The sequence below is a fragment of the Gordionus sp. m RMFG-2023 genome, chromosome 4 (assembly GCF_954871325.1).
Source record: "Gordionus sp. m RMFG-2023 chromosome 4, tfGorSpeb1-WG-v2, whole genome shotgun sequence".
Classification (NCBI taxonomy): Eukaryota; Metazoa; Nematomorpha; class Gordioida; order Chordodea; family Parachordodidae; genus Gordionus; species Gordionus sp. m RMFG-2023.
The window spans coordinates 22,579,795-22,599,520 of record NC_088778.1 but is presented as its reverse complement, the minus strand read 5'-3'; the positions used below and the strand labels follow the sequence as shown (position 1 = coordinate 22,599,520).

General features: G+C 25.9%; 1 protein-coding gene across 1 annotated transcript; it reads left to right on the top strand.

Moving 5' to 3' along the window:
* Positions 1 to 103: 103 nt before the first annotated feature.
* LOC135928727 (uncharacterized) lies at positions 104 to 19,678 on the top strand. Its single transcript, XM_065465183.1, has 13 exons — positions 104 to 127; positions 4,175 to 4,515; positions 11,151 to 11,359; positions 11,911 to 12,036; positions 13,672 to 13,746; positions 15,275 to 15,471; positions 15,547 to 15,685; positions 16,150 to 16,413; positions 16,780 to 16,869; positions 16,920 to 17,113; positions 17,165 to 17,303; positions 17,350 to 19,618; positions 19,675 to 19,678. The coding sequence occupies exons 1-13, from the start codon at positions 104 to 106 to the stop codon at positions 19,676 to 19,678; spliced, it is 4,071 nt and encodes a 1,356-aa protein (XP_065321255.1).
* The last annotated feature ends 48 nt before the right edge of the window (positions 19,679 to 19,726 follow it).

Sequence of the window (19,726 nt, the reverse complement as noted above, 5' to 3'; positions counted from 1 at the left end):
TTATTTGAAAAAACCTATATATTATCATAATTTTATTCTTTTTAATAGTATTTAAAAATAAAAAGAACTTGTATGATAATTTTTTTAGAGGACCTTGATAATTATGACAACTTATGATTTAGATAGGGTAATTTATTTAGTTTTGTATTATTGTTAACTGCAGGAAACTCGTCCCGGAAGGGATATGATTTTAAAAATCCAGCTAGGACAATTCTAAAATGTGTATTCAAGCGCACACTATGTATTAAAAAAACGGTCCAAAATATTTTCATATAATTATATTTTACAACGAAAATACTCATGATTATGAAAATAGAATATCTAAAATAATAATTATTTCTTGTAAATTAAATACATTATGCACTGTTCACATTTAACTTTTGTTAAAAATTGGCATCCTGGAAATTTGCATTCTCCCTTTTTGTTGAATTCTATTTTGTCTAGAGTGCTGGGAAGATTTCGCCGTATTTCCTTTTGGATGAGAAATGTGTGGCTTTTCAGTTTTGCATTTTTATTAAAGTCTATTTTCCATTTTTATAAATTTTTTATTATTTTAAATAGATTATTTCTCTGAACTCATTACATCATGAATCTTATAAATCAATCTATATTATATGCTCTGATCTCCTCTACTTTACTCAGCTCTTACCCCATATATAGTTTTGGTAAAATTAAGTATTATGATATAAATTAAAAAATGCACAAAGGTTTATGGAGAAATTATTTGAAATTCATAGGGATGGCACTCTATGCAAGAAATAGGAAAGGTACTCCACCCAGGTTGGATTACATTTCTGGGAAATTTTATATTAAAAAAACCCTAATTTCGGATAAATCGTTATAGAAACACTTAGTACATAATACGCTCAAAAGCAAATACAAATCAAATACCATTATTCGATTATGAATCTAATAATTTACTATTGGTATTCAAATATAATATAATTTACTATTTGTATTCGATTCATTTGGCAAGGAGGATACATTTTTTTTAATTTCATTTTAAACCAAAATATTGCAGAAAAATATAGAAATCCAAAATTCCAAAAAATTATAATTTATAAATATTGTCATTTACTCCCAATCAAATACGAGGAGGGGGGGGGGGGGGTTAAATTAAATTTATTTATAAAAATTATTTTAGGAGTCATTTAAGAATAACTTAAAATAAATTTATTAAGACTAATGACTAATACTGTTGAACTGCTCGATTTGAGTCGATTTTTATAAAAGGCTAACTCAATATTTTATCCAGAAAAATATAAAATCTCAAGATTTTGCTCATAGATGGCAGAAAGGTTTGGACATCTATTAGCAAAATTTCAAAGCTTAGGTCATATTTTTGTGACTAAATTCTTGAGTTAGCCATTTTTAAAAATCAGCTCAAATCGAGCCATTTAACAACACTACTAGTGACTAGAAAATATTGACAATTTCGAATACATAAATTCGAAAATAAATTAATTAAATGCATAATCGGAGTATGAATCATAAAATAAATAAATGTCTCGAAAAAAAACATTGTAAAAAAGAATAAATTTTTTAAGTTATATAAAATTTGATATATGAATTTAATAAATTATATGTAAAAGAAATATTGGAATATAGATGCAGGCACAAAAATATTTCCAAGAATTATTGTATATTCAAGTTTCCCAACACATTCATGAAAATAATATGGTGTATCTAAAAATTAGGTTCGATTTGATAAAATTTTTAAAAACGGCTAATTCAATATTTTAGCATGAAAAACATTGTCAAACCCTCAAGATTTTGAAGCGTCTTTTAGCTAGAAAAACATTGTCAAACTCTCAAGTAATGAGTGGTCAAACCTTTGCCATCTATAAGCAAAATCTTCCGGTTTACGTAATATTTTTCTGGCTAAAATATATTGAGCTAGCAGTTTTTAAAAACCGGCTCAAATTAAGTCATTTAACAGCACTACTAAAAATGGTTAACAAATATAATTAATTAGCATATAGATATATAATGTAAAATTTAATATTTTTGAGATTGAGTTAATTTTTCAATGATTTTATCAGGCGATAACATCCTATGTATATTGAAGGGCTAAAACCTATCCAATCTATTTTCAGTCTTAGTAATATTGTTAAACGACTTAATAACCGAATATATTATCCAAAAAAATATTACGAAATCTTAAAGCTCGTGCTCACAGATGGCACAAAGATTTGGACTAGAGGTCTGCAATGGGCGGATTTTTAGCCCGCCTACTGTTCATAATTCAAACGGGGTTCATATTATCCAAAATATTTTCAACATTGGGCAGGTGACAGGCGAGTTAAAAATTATTTTAAGTAATGGGTGTGTTAATTTTTATTATTTTTTAGGCGAAATGAGCAGAACAGACTTCATTTTATTAAAAATAATAGTTTAATTTCATAATATGTTTAATTAAAAATACAAAACAAATAAAAAGGCCAGACCAGCCATTAAAATAATTTTTGAATATTAGGCAAGCAAGCGGGTTAAACAAAATTTACAGATAAATGGGTTGGCATGTAATTTTTTTTTAAAAAATGAGCGGGAGGATTAAAAAAATTTCAAAACAACGAGTGGGCAAGATTTTTGTATTAAACTATCCGCCAACACAATATAATAAAATATTGACAAATACAAAATATTATCTATAAAACCGGTATATAAATCACAGAAAAATATAGGATAATCATGATTATTTAATAATTGATCAAATATCGTTCAAAAATGAAAACTTAATCTTCTTTGCGATTGCACCAATTTTTCAATAATTTGTTCTGTGTTAGGGAATAGATCTCGATGTATATTAAGTGAAGCTAGTCCATTCAATCGATTTTAAGATGTCGTAGATAGGTTTTTATTCGTTGTAATGAAAAAGGGCTATCCTATGTGAGTTTTATCCATTAAAATATTATGATAATAAGATATTTTCAGAAGAGTATTTTGTAGAGCCACCACATTCCCTATTTATCTCTATTAGTGGATGTCCTTCAAAATACCTTCCAAAATCAATAATAAAGTAACATGATAAATTTTTTGAAATTGTATTATATGTTTGTTCTATTATATTCAAATTCTGGGTCTATTTAATTCTAAAAAATATCTGCAAATGTTTCTATATGATATTATTATTTAAAGGTTAATAAAATATGACTCAATTAAAATTCCAGGGGCATTTGATATTAAAATTCAAAAAAATGTGAAAAACTAAAGATTAATTATGTTTTTGCATACATTTAAAAGAGATGATCTTACTTTCACAGTGACATTTGTTTTGACCATTTAAAACAATGACTAAAACACGAAATTGAAAAACGGCGTTATTTTGAATTAAAATATTTTCCTATAAATTGCAAAAACTAAAATAAATTATGAAATCATCATTGAAATCTTGAAACTAACCATAAATTATCTTATTAATCATTTTGATCAAAATCATACAAATTTGCCTGTTGGTAAAAGAGACATAATCTAAAAATGGCGTTAGAGGAGACAGGAGAGCATGCAGATCCCTAAACGGCAAACGTCAATAAAATCAAAACTATTTTATAATATTGAATAAATTAGTTATTTTATCCACTTATTCTTTTATGCCATATATAAAGTTACACCTATTCAGTGTTGTTAAAGTAGCGCGCTATCTTTTTTGGTAGCTATAGCTAATAGCCGCTACTTTTTTTAAAATTATTTAATTTTTTAGCGCGCTAATTTTTTTAAAAGTAGCTAAGTAGCGCGCTACTTCGCTACTTTTAAAAAATATAATGAATGTAAGTATAAACATGAAAATTTAAATATATTATCATAATTAATTATAATTTTTATAATTTATTATTTAATTTTGAAATTTAAATATATTTTCAATTTCTAATTTATATTTTCAATCTGTGTTAATAATCTAAAATGGCATCGCCCATGGATATCCAAATCCTTGAAAGTGATTCAGACATGGAAGATTCAATGGAAGAAAATGTACTTAATAGCTCTAATAACGATTTCCCATTCCCTAGATTTGAAAAATTTTTTTAAATAAATATTAAAACAAAATTTGGATTCAAATTCCTGTGCTTAAAATGTAAAAAAAATATATTATCAAATCAATCGAGTAGCTATAACCTGAAGAAACACCTAAAGGTAAATTGTTATTTTTACATTATAATATTATTTATTTTATTAGACTGTTCACGCCAATTGCTATAAGGAAATAGAGAAACATATAAAAAATTTTGGTATAAGAGAATCTGAATTCAAAAAGACAAATACTATCCAAACCAAATTAACTGATAATAAACATGCCAATATTTCACAAAAATTGGCTGATAAAGTAATTGTTGATTTTATTATTGACACAGTTCAGCCATTGTCCTTGGTTGATAATCCATCATTTACTATGATGATTAAAACTTTATCCCCTGGCACAACAGTTTTATGTCGCCAGACACTTATGAATAAAATAGCCGACAACTTCAAAGTGATGAAAGATGCTCTAATAGTAGAGTTATCAGATATATCTTATGTGTATGTACACCGGCAGATAGTTGGACACATAACAGAAGGTAAAAACTTATTTATATTTATAAATTGATCTGATTAAATATTTTCAGAGCTTCCTTGCCCTCAAGTGCTAGTGTCGAGAGATTATTTAGTAAAGCAAAGCTTATACTTTCTGATCGTCGCTCTAGACTTGGGGATGATAATATTGAAATGATATTATTATTAAAATGCAACAAATTAAAATAAATATTTATTTATATTGCTTATTTTTTTATAATCTAAACTAACTATATTTTTATATTTATAAATGTTGATTTTTATATATTATATATTATACATTTACATTATAAGCAAAAAAAAAAATTTGTTTCATTTGTTTCTAAAAATTTTTTTATAAAAAGTAGCTTAAAAGTAGCTAATAGCGCGCTACTTTTTTTGACAAATAGCTATAGCGGTAGCGTGCTAATAGCGTTTAACAACTCTGCACCTATTTAACAGTATTAATATTTCCGAAAAGGCTACACTTCGAAGTGGATGAGCTTCCTCTGAGGAGCATTCGAATTATTTTTAAATATAAAAATGATATATATTATTGCAACTACTTTATAGATAAAAATAAGCCATAATGGAAAATTATTATAAAAAATTGGTGAAATTTATTACAAATTTAAACAAATAAAGAATGAATTAAAATTGAAACAGGATTCATATGCCCCAAAAAGAGAATTTACATGGGACAAAGACCCATAAACATTTTAGCTGCATTTATTAGATAATTGTATAATATAGTTTCTTGCTCTTTCTTGAATATTCATTTGATGTAGTTAAAATCTTGTTGTTTCAATAATCTTGATTTTTACTATTTCCTAACCTAAGTTGGTTTTCTCTATAAGGGCTAAAAGAACGGATTTCCATTAACTATATTTACGATTTTATAATTTGTTAGTTATTTATTTTTTCTAATATAATTTCTTACTATATTCAAATTTCTTAGTCAAAAATTAAATTATCGTATAAACCTCTGAAATGTAGCCCCAGACCCTCAATAGCTTTAAAATTAAATTTTATGGTAGATTAAACTTTTTTTTTTGTTCAAACAAAGAATAATTTTATATAGAATAGGGTTTAATCTTTTATATATGATGGTGTTATTTTTTATTTTTGATAAATTGAATTAAAAAAGTTTTTGAGTTTAATTATTTTTGCAAAGATTAAAATTTTATATGGATGGGTTTTAATTTAATCGTCAATACGTTTCATTAAATCATCACAACACTGTCATATTGTTTTATAAAAATTTTGTATGTGATCCGATATTAAAATAAAATATAGTCTCACAGTGGCGTATCCAGGATTTTCCTATAGGGGGGGAAATTTTTTGGGGGGCTTTGCCTCCAAACCCTCTTTGGCCAGCTTTTTCCTCACCTTTGGCCGGGGTCATATCTTTGATCTATTCTTTTAAATTATTCATAATTCAATAATAATTATATTAATATTTTTAATTTTTATTTGAATTTTGGTTCCTTTTATAAATTAATTATTTAAGAAATTTTTTTTTTAATTTTTAAATTTAACATTTATTAATAAAGACAAATTAAATCTGACAAAATGATAGTATAAAAATAAAATTCCAAAACATAATTCTAGAAAATTCAAGAAATTTAACAAACAAGGACTTCATAATACAAAGTATAATAATAGATATAATAGAAATATAATAAATGCAAATGATAATATGAAGAAGAAGGGGGGGGGGGGGGGTTTAAATAATTTAGGGAAGAAGAAGAAAATCTAGATTAATCGGCTCCTCGGGGAATGAACCTATGGCGTGTAAAATTAGATTTTATAATCTGAATTCCTATGCGTTGACGTAAGTAGTCGCTTTCTTTTGGGTCTCCTGATTACTAATTCGCGCTTATGAATATAAGAAGAAATAAAAGTTATAACCCAATTTTTATTTTAAGTTAGGTATATTATAGATAAATTTTTTTAAAAAAATATAAAATTGAAATAAAGTTTAGTGTCAATTTTTTTTTTTATAAAATTTGCTTTAAAAACTAGCCTCAGCTTAAATTCTCATATAATATAAATATATTTTTTGATTGAAAATTCTAATTGTAGTGAGTATAAAATATTGACTAGAAAATTTTTTAAAGAACAAGTTTTTATAACTTATTAAATACAATATTATATAAAAAATTTATTAAATACTATAATTATAATGCGATTTTTAATTTTCGTGGGAATTTTTCTAATTCATCAAGAATTTTCTATGTCGTTGGAAATAAATCTCTGTGGATATTTAACATAGCTAGCCCATTTAGCCGAGAAGTAGTATTTTGTAAATAAGTTATCAACCTTCTCAATTTGGAAAAGGTCCTTTCATTCGTATATGTTGTAATAGGCAAACATGCAAGAATACCTTCAAAATAAATTAAGCCTCCTTATACCGATTGAGCGCATCAATAGCATGCTCAGGTAAAATAATAAACGTAGTAAATATTTATACCACAATTCTAATTCACTGATTAAATTGATTTCAGTATCAACATTAAAATTTTGCTAAATATTTAATTATACCAATAATGGCATCAGAAAACGAAGAAGGGTCTTTTGGTAATAAAATTTGAAGATTACCAAAGACTTGTTTTTTATCTAAAAACCGTACTTTAATTTGCGATAAAAAAGTATCTAAGAATGGAATGAAATTGGATATTTTATAAGATTTAATTCAACGTCTATATAAATATTATGAAATATTCAACTACATTCATTCTTCCTGTCCACATTTTCCTCCAAATCAATATCTTGAACCAAATTGAAATTTGGTTTTTGTAAATTTCTACATAGTATTGAGCTATAGGAAAATAATTTGTTAATGCAACTAGCAGTAAGGATAAACTCTGCTTGATATTGAAAAATTTTGATGGGGCAAGGGGGAGGGGGTCCGGGGGTCGGGGTAAAATTTTTTATTATCTTAAAATAATATTTAGAAAAACAGTCAAATTTGCTATGGGGGGTGAAATTTCCCCCTTTCCTCCCCATTGGTTACGCCTGTAGTCTCATATGTAGTTAGTTATACATGTTTGTCTAAAAAATTAACCATTAGAGTTGAGTTCTCTAGAAGAAAATTTTGAGGTTGGCAAGAACCTCGTACTCATAAGATCCCCGGTCTCCTGTTTTAAAATGCATTTCTTTTCAAATACCTTTTTTTGATATAAATTATATACGTATATTCTTTTGAAAACCAAACCATTTAATTGATGCATCAATGGCTAAAATAATTTGTAGGCTTGAATTATAATGATGAAGTATCGGAGAAGTGCTTATCAATTGTTTTAATTTCTCGAAAGAATTCTGACATTTATGACGATGATCACTTTGATGTTTTAATTAAAATAACTGTAATTGTTTTGAATTTTCTAGTTTTGGTGCCTTAACCATCACTTCTATATTTTTAGGATGTTGTCGTGATCCCAATTTTATGAAATAATATGACCCTATATTCAATATTTTATTGGGAAAAAATGTATATTTACAACTTAAGCTTGATTTCATTATTATCAAGATACTTTAAATATCTTTCATTTTAAACCAAAATTACAAAATAATATATATATTAAGAAACCATTAATAAATTTATTATAACATAACAATATAGAAAAAAATTCTTGGCTTATTTTTTTACAAAAAAACTCACTAAAGGATGCACCTTTAGTCCTAAAGCTTGTTTCATATCAAATCATTTATTTTCCATTTCATTCCATAGGTTTTATTTGATTTTTTAATATCATTTTATTATCGATTTTACTACCCCGCTTGTGTCGTTCTTAGGAACCTAAAAAATTTTTATAATTTGATATTTTTTTAAAAATATATTTTATTTAAGAAATCTATTAATAGTGATGGTACTAATTAATGACCAAACCTGAGAAAAGTGATTTTGTTTTTTCTCATAGCAGATATAAGATAGATTGATTTTGATAAAATTAATTTAATATGTATATCCCAAACATTATGAGACCAGTAAATCCCAGGCTATTTATCGAGTATATAAAAATAAAACAATATATTGAATCATAAATGATACTTGATTATTAACATTTTAAATAAGCCCATTTATGCCGCATCTAATTTATAAGACAAAACCAACAACGTCCGGTAAAGTTTGGACACGTAAGTCGAAATATAACCCAATATTTATCCTAGCCATCTTATATACTAACCTTAACCCACACCAAACTTCATGGTCCATTATTTTCTTAAAACTAATTTTTTTTATTGTTTTATTATAATATATTTCTGTCCGGGATATTTTATCGAGGTTTTTATGTCTAAAAATGTCTAAACATTTCTGTCATCGGTGTGCAAAATATCCAAATTCGGGAAAATGATCGGCTGAATTAAACCATTTAACAACACCTGGAAATATAGGACAATATTGTTGTGAATTTTTAAATTACTCTTAATTTATATCAACCTTTTACAGCAATATTTGTCATTAAAAAGATAAAATTTGGAAAAATTGCCTGAAATTAACCTGGAAATCGATTTCGGCAAAATTAGGTTATACAATTTTTTTTAAAAACACCAACTATAAACTATTTAGGTTTTTAAAAATATTACAAAAAACCCCGGGTTTACGAAGTAGACTTGTTAACCTTAACCCCTACTACATAATATAACTCTTTCATTAAATACAAGATTACTTTTATCAATGGAATTTTCCTAAATTAATAATTTTTCCGATAGTTTGTATATTTTTAAATAATTATTTAATTTCATAACAAAAATAACTAAGATTTTAACGAACTCGAATCGAACCATTATTTTATAATTGTAACAGGATAAAAATATATTAATTTCTAAATTATATATAAAAAATAACAATAATTTGAATCTAGATTTTTTTTAAAAAAATTATTCTTTAATTATATGGGTTAGGGTCAATTTTTTTCTCTCCAATTATTTACCATCAACAACATTTTATTTTTTAGATAAAATTTTTTGAATTTAATTTTTTAGTTTTAGACAATTTAAAAACTTCGAATAGAAATAATATCGTATCAAAGAATTTAAAAATTAAAGTATAAGGATCATCTGTCCTTCATGTCTCCCATACGTAAATAAAAATTTTAAATATTAAAGAAATTTAATTATCTTTACTAATTATTATTTCATCCATAGGGTAATCGTCTAAAGGGATTCAGTTGAAGTAGGGGAAAGCTCCTCATTAATCCACTTCGTTTTTATTATATTTTAAATTAGTGTTGTTAAACGCGTTTTGAGCCGATTTTTAAAAACGGCTAACTCATTATTTAATCCAAAAAATATTACGCAAGCCTGAATATTTTGCTCATAGAAAGAACAAAGATCTAAACATATATTATCGAAATCTCAAGGCTTAGACAATATTTTTCTGGCTAAAATATTGAGTTAGCCGTTTTAAAAAATCGGCTCAAAACAAGCCGTTTAACATCACTATTTTAAATTGTAAATGTAAGAAATTCGATCGGGCTGATTTAAAGAAAATGTATTTAAAATATGATCAATTAATCGAATCAATTGGAAATTGTTGCAAAATCATAGAATAGAACCTTAATACATTTATTCACATTTTCGATTCCCATTGATGGAATTTTAAAATATAGCCAAAATTTAAAAAAAAAAAATTTAAAAAAGGGAGTATGGCCGTAAATATAATTAAAAATAAAAATCCTGTCCCGAGACAAAAAAAAAATTATTTTTTCAAATCTGGAATTTTTACCTCTGCAGGTCTCTGATATATATTTTTAACAAAAATTTTGATTAACAAAAGAATTCTTTTCTTTAATAACTACAGAGGAACAAATTATAAACGAGCCTTAGAAATATTGCAGAATGGCAAAAAATATGATAAATTTGTTAATAACTATTTTTTAAACAAAAAATAACCCTTGATTACAAATCATTATTTTTCATTTCAACCCCTAAAATAAAAAGCAAAAACAAACTTCTCAAAAATATTTATTACCCAGGACTTCAGAGATTCCTTATTCCATAGGAAATTTACAAAAAGGCAATCTTATATCAAAAAAATGAATAAATTATACAGGTATAAATATTTTTTAAGTTAACTACCTCTACAAAAAAATTTCCTGTTTAATAATGACTAATAAAATAATATCTTAAAACGAAAATTTTGCAATAATTTAATTTTTTTAAGTTCTAAAACTCTCTTAAAATGATAAAAAAAAAATAGCGAATTTTATAAATGACTTATGTTATGCCTATGATGTTGATGAGGCATAAAAGGGGGAAATTGTCAATTTGGTATATTTCCGTTTTATTAAAATTCAAACATATAAAGGAATTATTATTAAAAGGATACTTTATTAAATGGTTCAAAGTATTAAAATATTTTAAAAAAATAATAATTAACAGGGGAGAGGCCATGGTCATTCATAAATGTTACAAGATTTAAATTTTTTTCTCTTCATATTATTTATAAACTTTCTTTTAAAATATACTTGAATTATTAATATTATTTCGACATTTTTTTGAATTTTTTAAATTTAATTTTTATAAATCATTTAAATCAAATATTAATGATAAAAATATAAATATAAATTTGACAAGACAAAATTCCATAACTTATATTTTTGCTCAAAAATGAATAGAAAGTCATATATACGTAACACGGTGTTCAATATCTCTACCGTGACAATATTTTTATTCGTTTTGAATGTGGCGGATACTCAATATGTTAAGGAAATGCTCAAGTGTCGTATAGAAAAGGGGAAAATGGCAGGTCCCGCCAGATGTTGTCCGGGAAAACGTTTGAACAATTGCGATAATTTTACGTGTTGTAGCACATATTTAGACTGCGGTATATGCCATTTTTATATTCAATATATAAAAAAAAATCCTTATTAATTCACGCATAAACTTTCAAATAATTTGAATCATCATATATACTATCTTGACTTAATGAGGAAGTTAACTTAATTTTTAAGATAGGATTATAATAACTAAATAGAGTGTTTGTCGTTATCTTTTTTAACTTTGTAAGGGGAAAAAAACCCTAGCAAAATAAGAAAATTCTATCTAAAATTAACTCGAATAAATAAATTTTAAAAAATATAAAAGATTTTATGAGCCCTCCAAACTTTACAAAGAGATTAAGACCTCATGTCCCCTAAACATGCCGCTGGTGAGGGGATGGGTCAAAATCCACATTATATACAATGATAAAAGGTAGCTAAGCCACTAATAATACTCCATATAAATTAACTTATTTAGCCCTAATTATCGTGTAAAATATTTCTTAAATTTGTAAAGGATTAAATGAATTTATTACCAAATATAATATTTTTCATGGCAATATAAAATAAAAAAGAATATCTGAACTAAAAAAAACGTAATTGAAATACATTATAGATCATAGTTGCTCAAAAAATAAAGGTGTTTGCGTGTCAAAGTCCTGTTGTCATGGGGATATTTCTAAAATAAGTTCATGTGGCTCTGAAATGGACACGGTTTGTTGTCTTTCTGACATAAAATGCGGTAATTTTTTTAAAAAATATTTTATTATATCTAACGAACAAAATTTACAATAAAATTTTCTAGAAACTATATAAAGTTTTCTATCATATAATATTAAATTTTCTCCTTCACTCTTCCGTATAAAATTTACAATCAAAATGTTTAGCTCTTTTAAATGTTTCCACTTCTCTATCGTGAACTACTAAAATATTTATATATCATGAAGGTTAAAAGCTGGATCGATATTAAAAAAATATCACTTCACTAAAGATCATATTAATAAAATTCGAAATACTAATATCAATATACTGGGTCAATTTTTTTAAATGAGAATCTCCCAAGCAGATAAACACCGATACCAAGGCCGATAACTTTAACTGGCTTATCAAACAATTTAATATTGTAAAGAAAATTGCTTTTTTTATAAAAAACATTTAACATAAAATTGTTTCTAAGAGATGATATTTGTAAAATAAAAATAAATATACTTGTAACTTTATATGTATTTAAAAAATATATAACTTTAAAATCGATGTAAACTATTTATATATTGTTTTAAACTGCCAAATAACATCCCAATTAAGCTAAATTTATTTTGGAAAAAGAATTTGTTAGCGTCTATGTGTGTTTTCCGTCAATGTGTTATTTTTTCAACTTAAAATCATTTTTCAAGGGTATTAAATTTATAAATCTGATTTTAGTGAAAATATATCCTATCATGTTTGGAATACCTATCCTATAAGTTTCAGTCAATTTTACCATGTACTTTTGAACTTAATATAATTTATATTTTTTTCCCATAGATTTTTTAATATGAATTATAAATGGCTCAAAGGTTGGCAAAATTGTCTATAATTTATAAGATAGGCACCTTAAACATGTTAGAACTGGTAAAATCAGATTTTTAAATTTAAAAAGATGGGTTCAAATATTTAAAGTTAAATAATAAAACAATGTGGGAAAAAACATTGACGCTAACATTAAAAAGGAATTATTTAATAACAAAAAGAACGAATAGAAAGAAAAAACTATTAAAATAAAAAAGAAATGTTAAATAAGATTTAAAAAAATTTAATTGGGTTTGTTTATAGTATAAAAAATATAATTTTCAAATAGTAGAGCTAGTGACACTTTTCACGATGTAAAGGTAAATCCCATAAAATGACCACATAATAAGGGTTCCATTTTTTAAGTATTTTAAACCCAACTTACGGGGTTAAGATAATAAGGAGGTGATCATAAATATATTTTTTTAATTTTATCTTGTTCTTATATTATATTTGTATATGTTAGTGTCAATGTGTGTTTTCCTACTTTTTCAAACTTTAAAATATTCTTTGGCGATATTTTTAAATTTTAAAAAAATCTGATTTTAGTAGAAATATGCTTTATCATGTTTAGAATACCTATCCTTTGAATTTTAGACATTTTATTGTTAAATTTTAAGTCATTTATTTATATGAAAAATCTATGCAAAAATTTATATTAAATTCAAAAAGGTCATGGCAAAATTTTCTAAAATCACAAAATAAGCTTTCTATTTAAAAAGACACATTGACGCTAATATACATTAAAGATTTACTTATAAAAGAAAATTATGTTATAAACCAATGATCCCAAGTGAAAAATATTGATTATATTTCTCTTTTTCTAAAGATAAAGATCTATTCCCAAATATTTTCGATATGACAACATCCCTATATGATACAAAGGACAAGAGAAGGAAGAAAGGTATGCTTTATATAATTGCTTAAATCTGGATGTTTGATGCCCTTTATATAATCTATCCCTTTTTTTTCATTTACTGTTTTATTATTATTTAATTTATTGACAGTAAATTAAGGTGCTCTAATATCAACTTTTTACACACACAAAATGTAACATATTTTAAAGGACATTTTTTATAGTATCCTTTATAAGTAGTTAATTCAAATTCATTTATTTTCTTATCAAAACCTTCGAAAACCATGTGAAGTCAATTTATACAATATTTATACTATAATATGAAAATTCATTACATTGATAAAAAATTTGGCTAATCTTAACTCAATGTTATTCAAGTAATGTAAAGAATGAAGGTGAATATAATTATATTAATTTCATTATAATCATAATTCAGGCAAACTTAAATTTGTTATTGATAAATGTTCATCCTTAAATTCTAACTTTTTGATGCTAAAAATAAATTATTTAAAATAGTGGTTATTAAAAACTAAATCTGATCTCCATCTTAAGATATAGATCGCCCCATTTAGAAAAATATTCAACTTTTATTATTACAAAAGGATTAAAGATTTCCCCTTCTCAATGCCATTCTTAATAAAAATTTTCAAATCTCTATTAATTATCTTTGCGTATGAAGAAAAAGAAAAGGTGGATAATTTTATCAGTTATGGAACATAATTCTCAACCCGGTACTTTTATTTCTTAAGTTTAAACGCCCCCATCTCTTTCTTCACGCGCAAAAAATGTTTGGATAAAAACGGGTTTACTATTAGGATGTATTTTTGAATTTTTAAAATATTATACCCATGAGAATGAGTCTAACTAGGATATTATAGTTTAAAAAGATTGATAAACAATTATTTTTATCAACCCTCATAAAGGTTTTCTTTTTTCCTCTTCTTCTGAGGCCGAAAATTCTAAAAAAAAAATAGGTTAATCCTCGAGAGTGAGTTTACCCCCTTTCAAGTTCAAGCTTTCTTCACACCAAAAATATATCTTAAAAATGACTTCATCCTGATGAAAATTTCTTTTAAAAAACATTATTAACATATAAATGAAGCCAGAAAATGAGTACAGTTAGAACTTTATATAGTTTATAGAGTCCTGAATATGGTATATATTTGTTTAACTTTTATTATCTTATACTATTTTGAACATCAACCAAATAAAAAGCCTATGAAACAACTATAGATATAAAACAATTAAAACAACCGCTCTTAACTTGCCGAATGTCGCCATCGGTTTGAATTTGTCCTACTTCCACTCCCTTCTCACATCCACATCTTCCCTTCTTTTTTCTTTTGTCACTCTCATTCTAGGGCTGAATCCTGATGGGAGGAATATAAGGAGGGTTTCATTATTTGGAATGAATTATCATTTTTAAATTATTTTCTGTAAAAAGGGTAATGCTGAGAAAAGTGTAGGCACTTTAACTACAATTTATGATAGAGCACAAATCATCATCATAAATTCTTTCTAATTTTAGAATTCTTTGAAAATATATATTTAATTTTTTTTTTAAATAACATTCTAGAATTTGATCGTTACCAGGCCACTGTATTTGCTGATTACGCGCGTTTATTGAAAATGAAAGATTATATTATGAGAGCAGCTGTAGAAACTGGTGTAGACGAATATTTGCTGGCATCATTTATTAGTAAAATGTCGCGAAGTGGCAAAAGATTATATGTTAGGGGTTTTGGACCTGATGATAGATGGGGCCTTTTACAAGTTATATACTATTATATAAAATCAAAATTACTTTACAAACATTTATACTTGTTAAATTGCATTTTATATAAGTAGATAGACACAAAAAGGCATATACCCAACGGGTCCCCGTATAGCTACGCCAATATTAAACAAGGAGCTCAAATTATGAGAAACATGAGAGAGCTGATAAATAGGAAATTTCCTTCTTGGAATTCGGAGAAATTGATGAAAGGTTGAAATTAGTAAATTCTTAAAAATATCATTGAGTGAAATATTAGTTAAGTTTTCAGTATAGACTAAATAAAACTTGTTTCTCGCAACGTGTATTAATATTTCAACCAGTCGGTGGTTAATTTAGTGTATGTAAGTTAAAATATCCCAAAAGTACCACATCACATGGAATATATTTTTAGCAAAAAATTATCTTCAAATTTAAAAACGCGTTCAACAAACTATTTAACGATTTTCTAACTTTAAACCATTTATTTAGAGAATTTTCTATATTAAAATATCTGTTTTTGCCTGAAATGCATTCTAGCACATTTACTTACATTGCCGGAAAAGATAACATATATTATTTTAAAATTAATAGTTATTCCTAAAAATAATTTAGAAACTAAATATACCTAAGCAATAGTGAAAAAAAGAATCATGTTAATATTTAGCAAAACTCTCATTTACAAAAAAAACATATAGCTACAATTGGAATGTACAAACTTGGAGATATAAAGAAATTGACATCTTACAGCATTTTTGAGAGCATGATAATGAAATCCTTCATTGAAGACATCATAAAAAGGGCTCAAATTTTTAAGAAGCTAAAAATATTTACTACAACTAATACAAGAGATTCGGTGGACATATCGGCAAGCGAAATTAAAGCAGAATCTAAAACATTATACAAGAAACCTACCATTTATAAAAGCGATTTACGAGATATGGATTCAACTGATTCATTCTGTTTTCCCTTTTTTTTAAATAATTATTTATTATCTCTATTATTTTTCCGTACCATAGTTAGCTTACTAAAACTTTATATTAGGCTTACAAAATGTTCGCTTTTCTTTATTTTTAGAGGTTTAGAAATATATAAAGTGATCTAATATAATTCATATAAAAGACAGTTAAGGAAATAATATTCATGTCAAAATACTTTTTTGTTATAAAGCTCAAAACTTTCTTCTAACGTTTTGAACTTTTTTTGTGAGTGTTTACGATCGATCTTATTTTATAGACCTTAAATTTTGATAGAGAAAAATAAAACTAAGACATATATTTTTTTATTGGTTTTAAAATAATATTCAAATATTTATGTAATACGATTAGCACTTAAACCTATCTATGATTTAATATTCGTTCTGAAAACCACTGGTGCTTCTAGCTCAACCGTAGAAAAATTTAACTTAGATGTCAAAGGTATATTATAATTAATGCCAATAAAAGTATCTACATATAATTTGTTGTAGGTATTGCAGCATCACAATATCTCATAAATTTAGATCTAAAAGCATTGATACCATTGGCCTCAAAAATTAAAAGTGTTGCGAGAATCACTAGCATACCAGGGGAATTAATAGCCGCACTCATTAGTCAAAGGTCTCGAGTTGGGGCCCTCTTAAATGAAAGCTATTACGGAGAAATTGGATTTGGATTATATCAAGTTACTTAAATTCTCTAACAATGTAATAATATTATTTTAAATTTATAATAGCTCGGTTATGTTCCGAAACATCCAATGGCATCTCCATTTAGTTATTTCCATATACAAAATGGTGCTATAGCCTTCCATAACTATTTAATTATGTTGAAACAAAGTTACCCTATATTCACATTTAAACAATATCTTATAGGTAATTTTATGATACGTTATATAATACAAACATAATTTAAATTCAGGAGCTTTGGTATCTTTTGAATTGCAAACTTTTTCAGTTCCATCCTTAGACGAAATAAAAGATTTATATGTTAATGGCAATTTAGCTATGGATGTCATAGCCCGAGCTCAGTGGTTAAGGTACATAGGGTATCCTAACAATTTTCTCTACATCAATTCGAATAATTCAAATCTAACCGGTAATGAAGTAGTGATGGTGAAAAGTGAAAATATAGCTTCCATTAACCAAATTACCACAACACAAATATCTACTTTAAAAATTTATGACACTACTGGCACAAATGAATTCATTGAACTTTCCGAAAATACACCAATTGATACTGAACCTTTAACGTTCGCCGATGTTGTAACATACTCTGAAATCATTGATTCTGAGGTAGATAATTTCATTACTGTTCCTAAAGAAGATTTAACATCTATTGGTTATCAAAGTGCAATTTTAATTAATGATAGCTTTGAAGAAATTATATATCCTGATGTCTCTGCATATATTTCAATTCCAACATTTCCCTCAATATTTGATTTCTCTCCAAAAAATCAAATATTAATCGATTATGATCTAATAAACTTTACATCTTTATTTGAAACAAATTTGGATACAGATGCTACAGCAAAAACTCCTAATTTATTAAATAAAATTTTAACAGGAAATGAACAAATACTCACAGAAACAGATATAGATTCGGAAAGAGTTTCTGCAAATATATTAGCTATAAATTCAATAGATTTAGTTACCACTAATTATAATAATATATTATATATAACCAACAAAATAACTGATTCCACTTACATTCAAGACCATAAATTTGATACACAAGCTATTGCCGATATCGTTATCACTGACTCTCCAATCTTGGTAAACAATGTAGATTTAGTAGATAAAACTCACGCGATAACTAATAATATTGAGGTTCAAACTCATGAAATATTCCAAAATATACAAACTTTTATTCCAACAATATACGAAAAACAAACAAAGAATCATTCCAGTTTTCAACATAATTTAGAATTTCACCAGATAAACGATATAGTCGCACATTATATTCCTGATGTTACAACAATAGATACTTTCGAATTTCCTTCAGTATCTTTCCCATCCATAACTCTAATTAACAAATCTATAATTATAAATTCAGAAAATAAAAATACAAAAGGACAAATAATTTATAATATAACCGATACCATATCCAATATGTTCGTTAATATTTCATCATTGATCTATGACAACAAAATTATTATAACTAATGAATCTTTGAACTTAGTTATTTCTTTCCGAACAACTAATGATTCATCTACTTATAATATTCTTGACTTAGATGCAATTAATAAACTATTAATGTCAACTAATCTGTTTGATAAAAACGATTGTGATTGCAATAAGATAATGAATATTCATTTATCGCTTTACATCAGAAACTCGTTAAATGACAATATAATTTCCAATATAAAATTAAAAGGTTTAAGCAATAATTCGGAAGTGATAATAATATCAAATGCTACGTTGAACACGGTAGAAATTACAGCAAACACTATAAATAAAACAATTATTCAAACAATATTTTCAGCCCACAATGGAACATTGATAATTATCGATAATACTACGGGAAATATTATGCTTTCCACTAACCTTATCAATTCAGTCATAGCTAATACGAATAAGTCAATAATTGATATTATTGCTCCAATTGTTTCTACAGATTCGCCAATAATTTTAAACAATACGAATCAAAAAACTGAATTTTCAATAAACAATTCAATAAATCCCACATTAGATACAATAATTGATAGCCATATTGGGATATTAACATTAGAAGCTATTAACATTGATTTTACTCCAAACATCACCATAACGACAAATGGGACGTATGGAACAGGTTCAGCAACTTTTAACGGTACAATAATCAATAAATATGTTATAACAGAAACGTCAGATACTTCATTAAATGGGAGCCATATTATAAAAAATCATGTAACAGATTCCAACATGGTTATGTTAACCGACACGACTGTCAATGCGACAGATATGTCGCTAAGTATAACCGATATGATGTTATTATCAAGCATAAATTTTATAAACATAACCAAAGATGTTAGTGAAACATTTTATATACATAAGAATGATACAATTACTTCAAATTTAGGTATAAACGGAGCAGCTATTTCCCCTGATATCATGACTGCTTCTCCCATAAATAGTATTGATAATATAATGACAGGATTTATAAATATTACGAGTTCTAATTTAAACAAAAGCATGAACAAAACAATGGGGTCAAATTCTACTTCGAATACAATTTTAATAAACTCTAATTCAACAATTTTGAAAGATGATACATCAATTGATAGCAATAATAAGCTAAACATTAATACAGAATCCCA

Excerpts from the sequence above, each read along its gene's own strand:
- LOC135928727 (XM_065465183.1), top strand. The coding sequence starts at position 104 with ATGACAACTTATGATTTAGATAGG. Across the intron at positions 11,360-11,910 it reads TAGCACATATTTAGACTGCG|ATCATAGTTGCTCAAAAAAT; the intron begins GTATATGCCATT and ends AATACATTATAG. Across the intron at positions 15,686-16,149 it reads TTCGGAGAAATTGATGAAAG|CTACAATTGGAATGTACAAA; the intron begins GTTGAAATTAGT and ends AAAAACATATAG.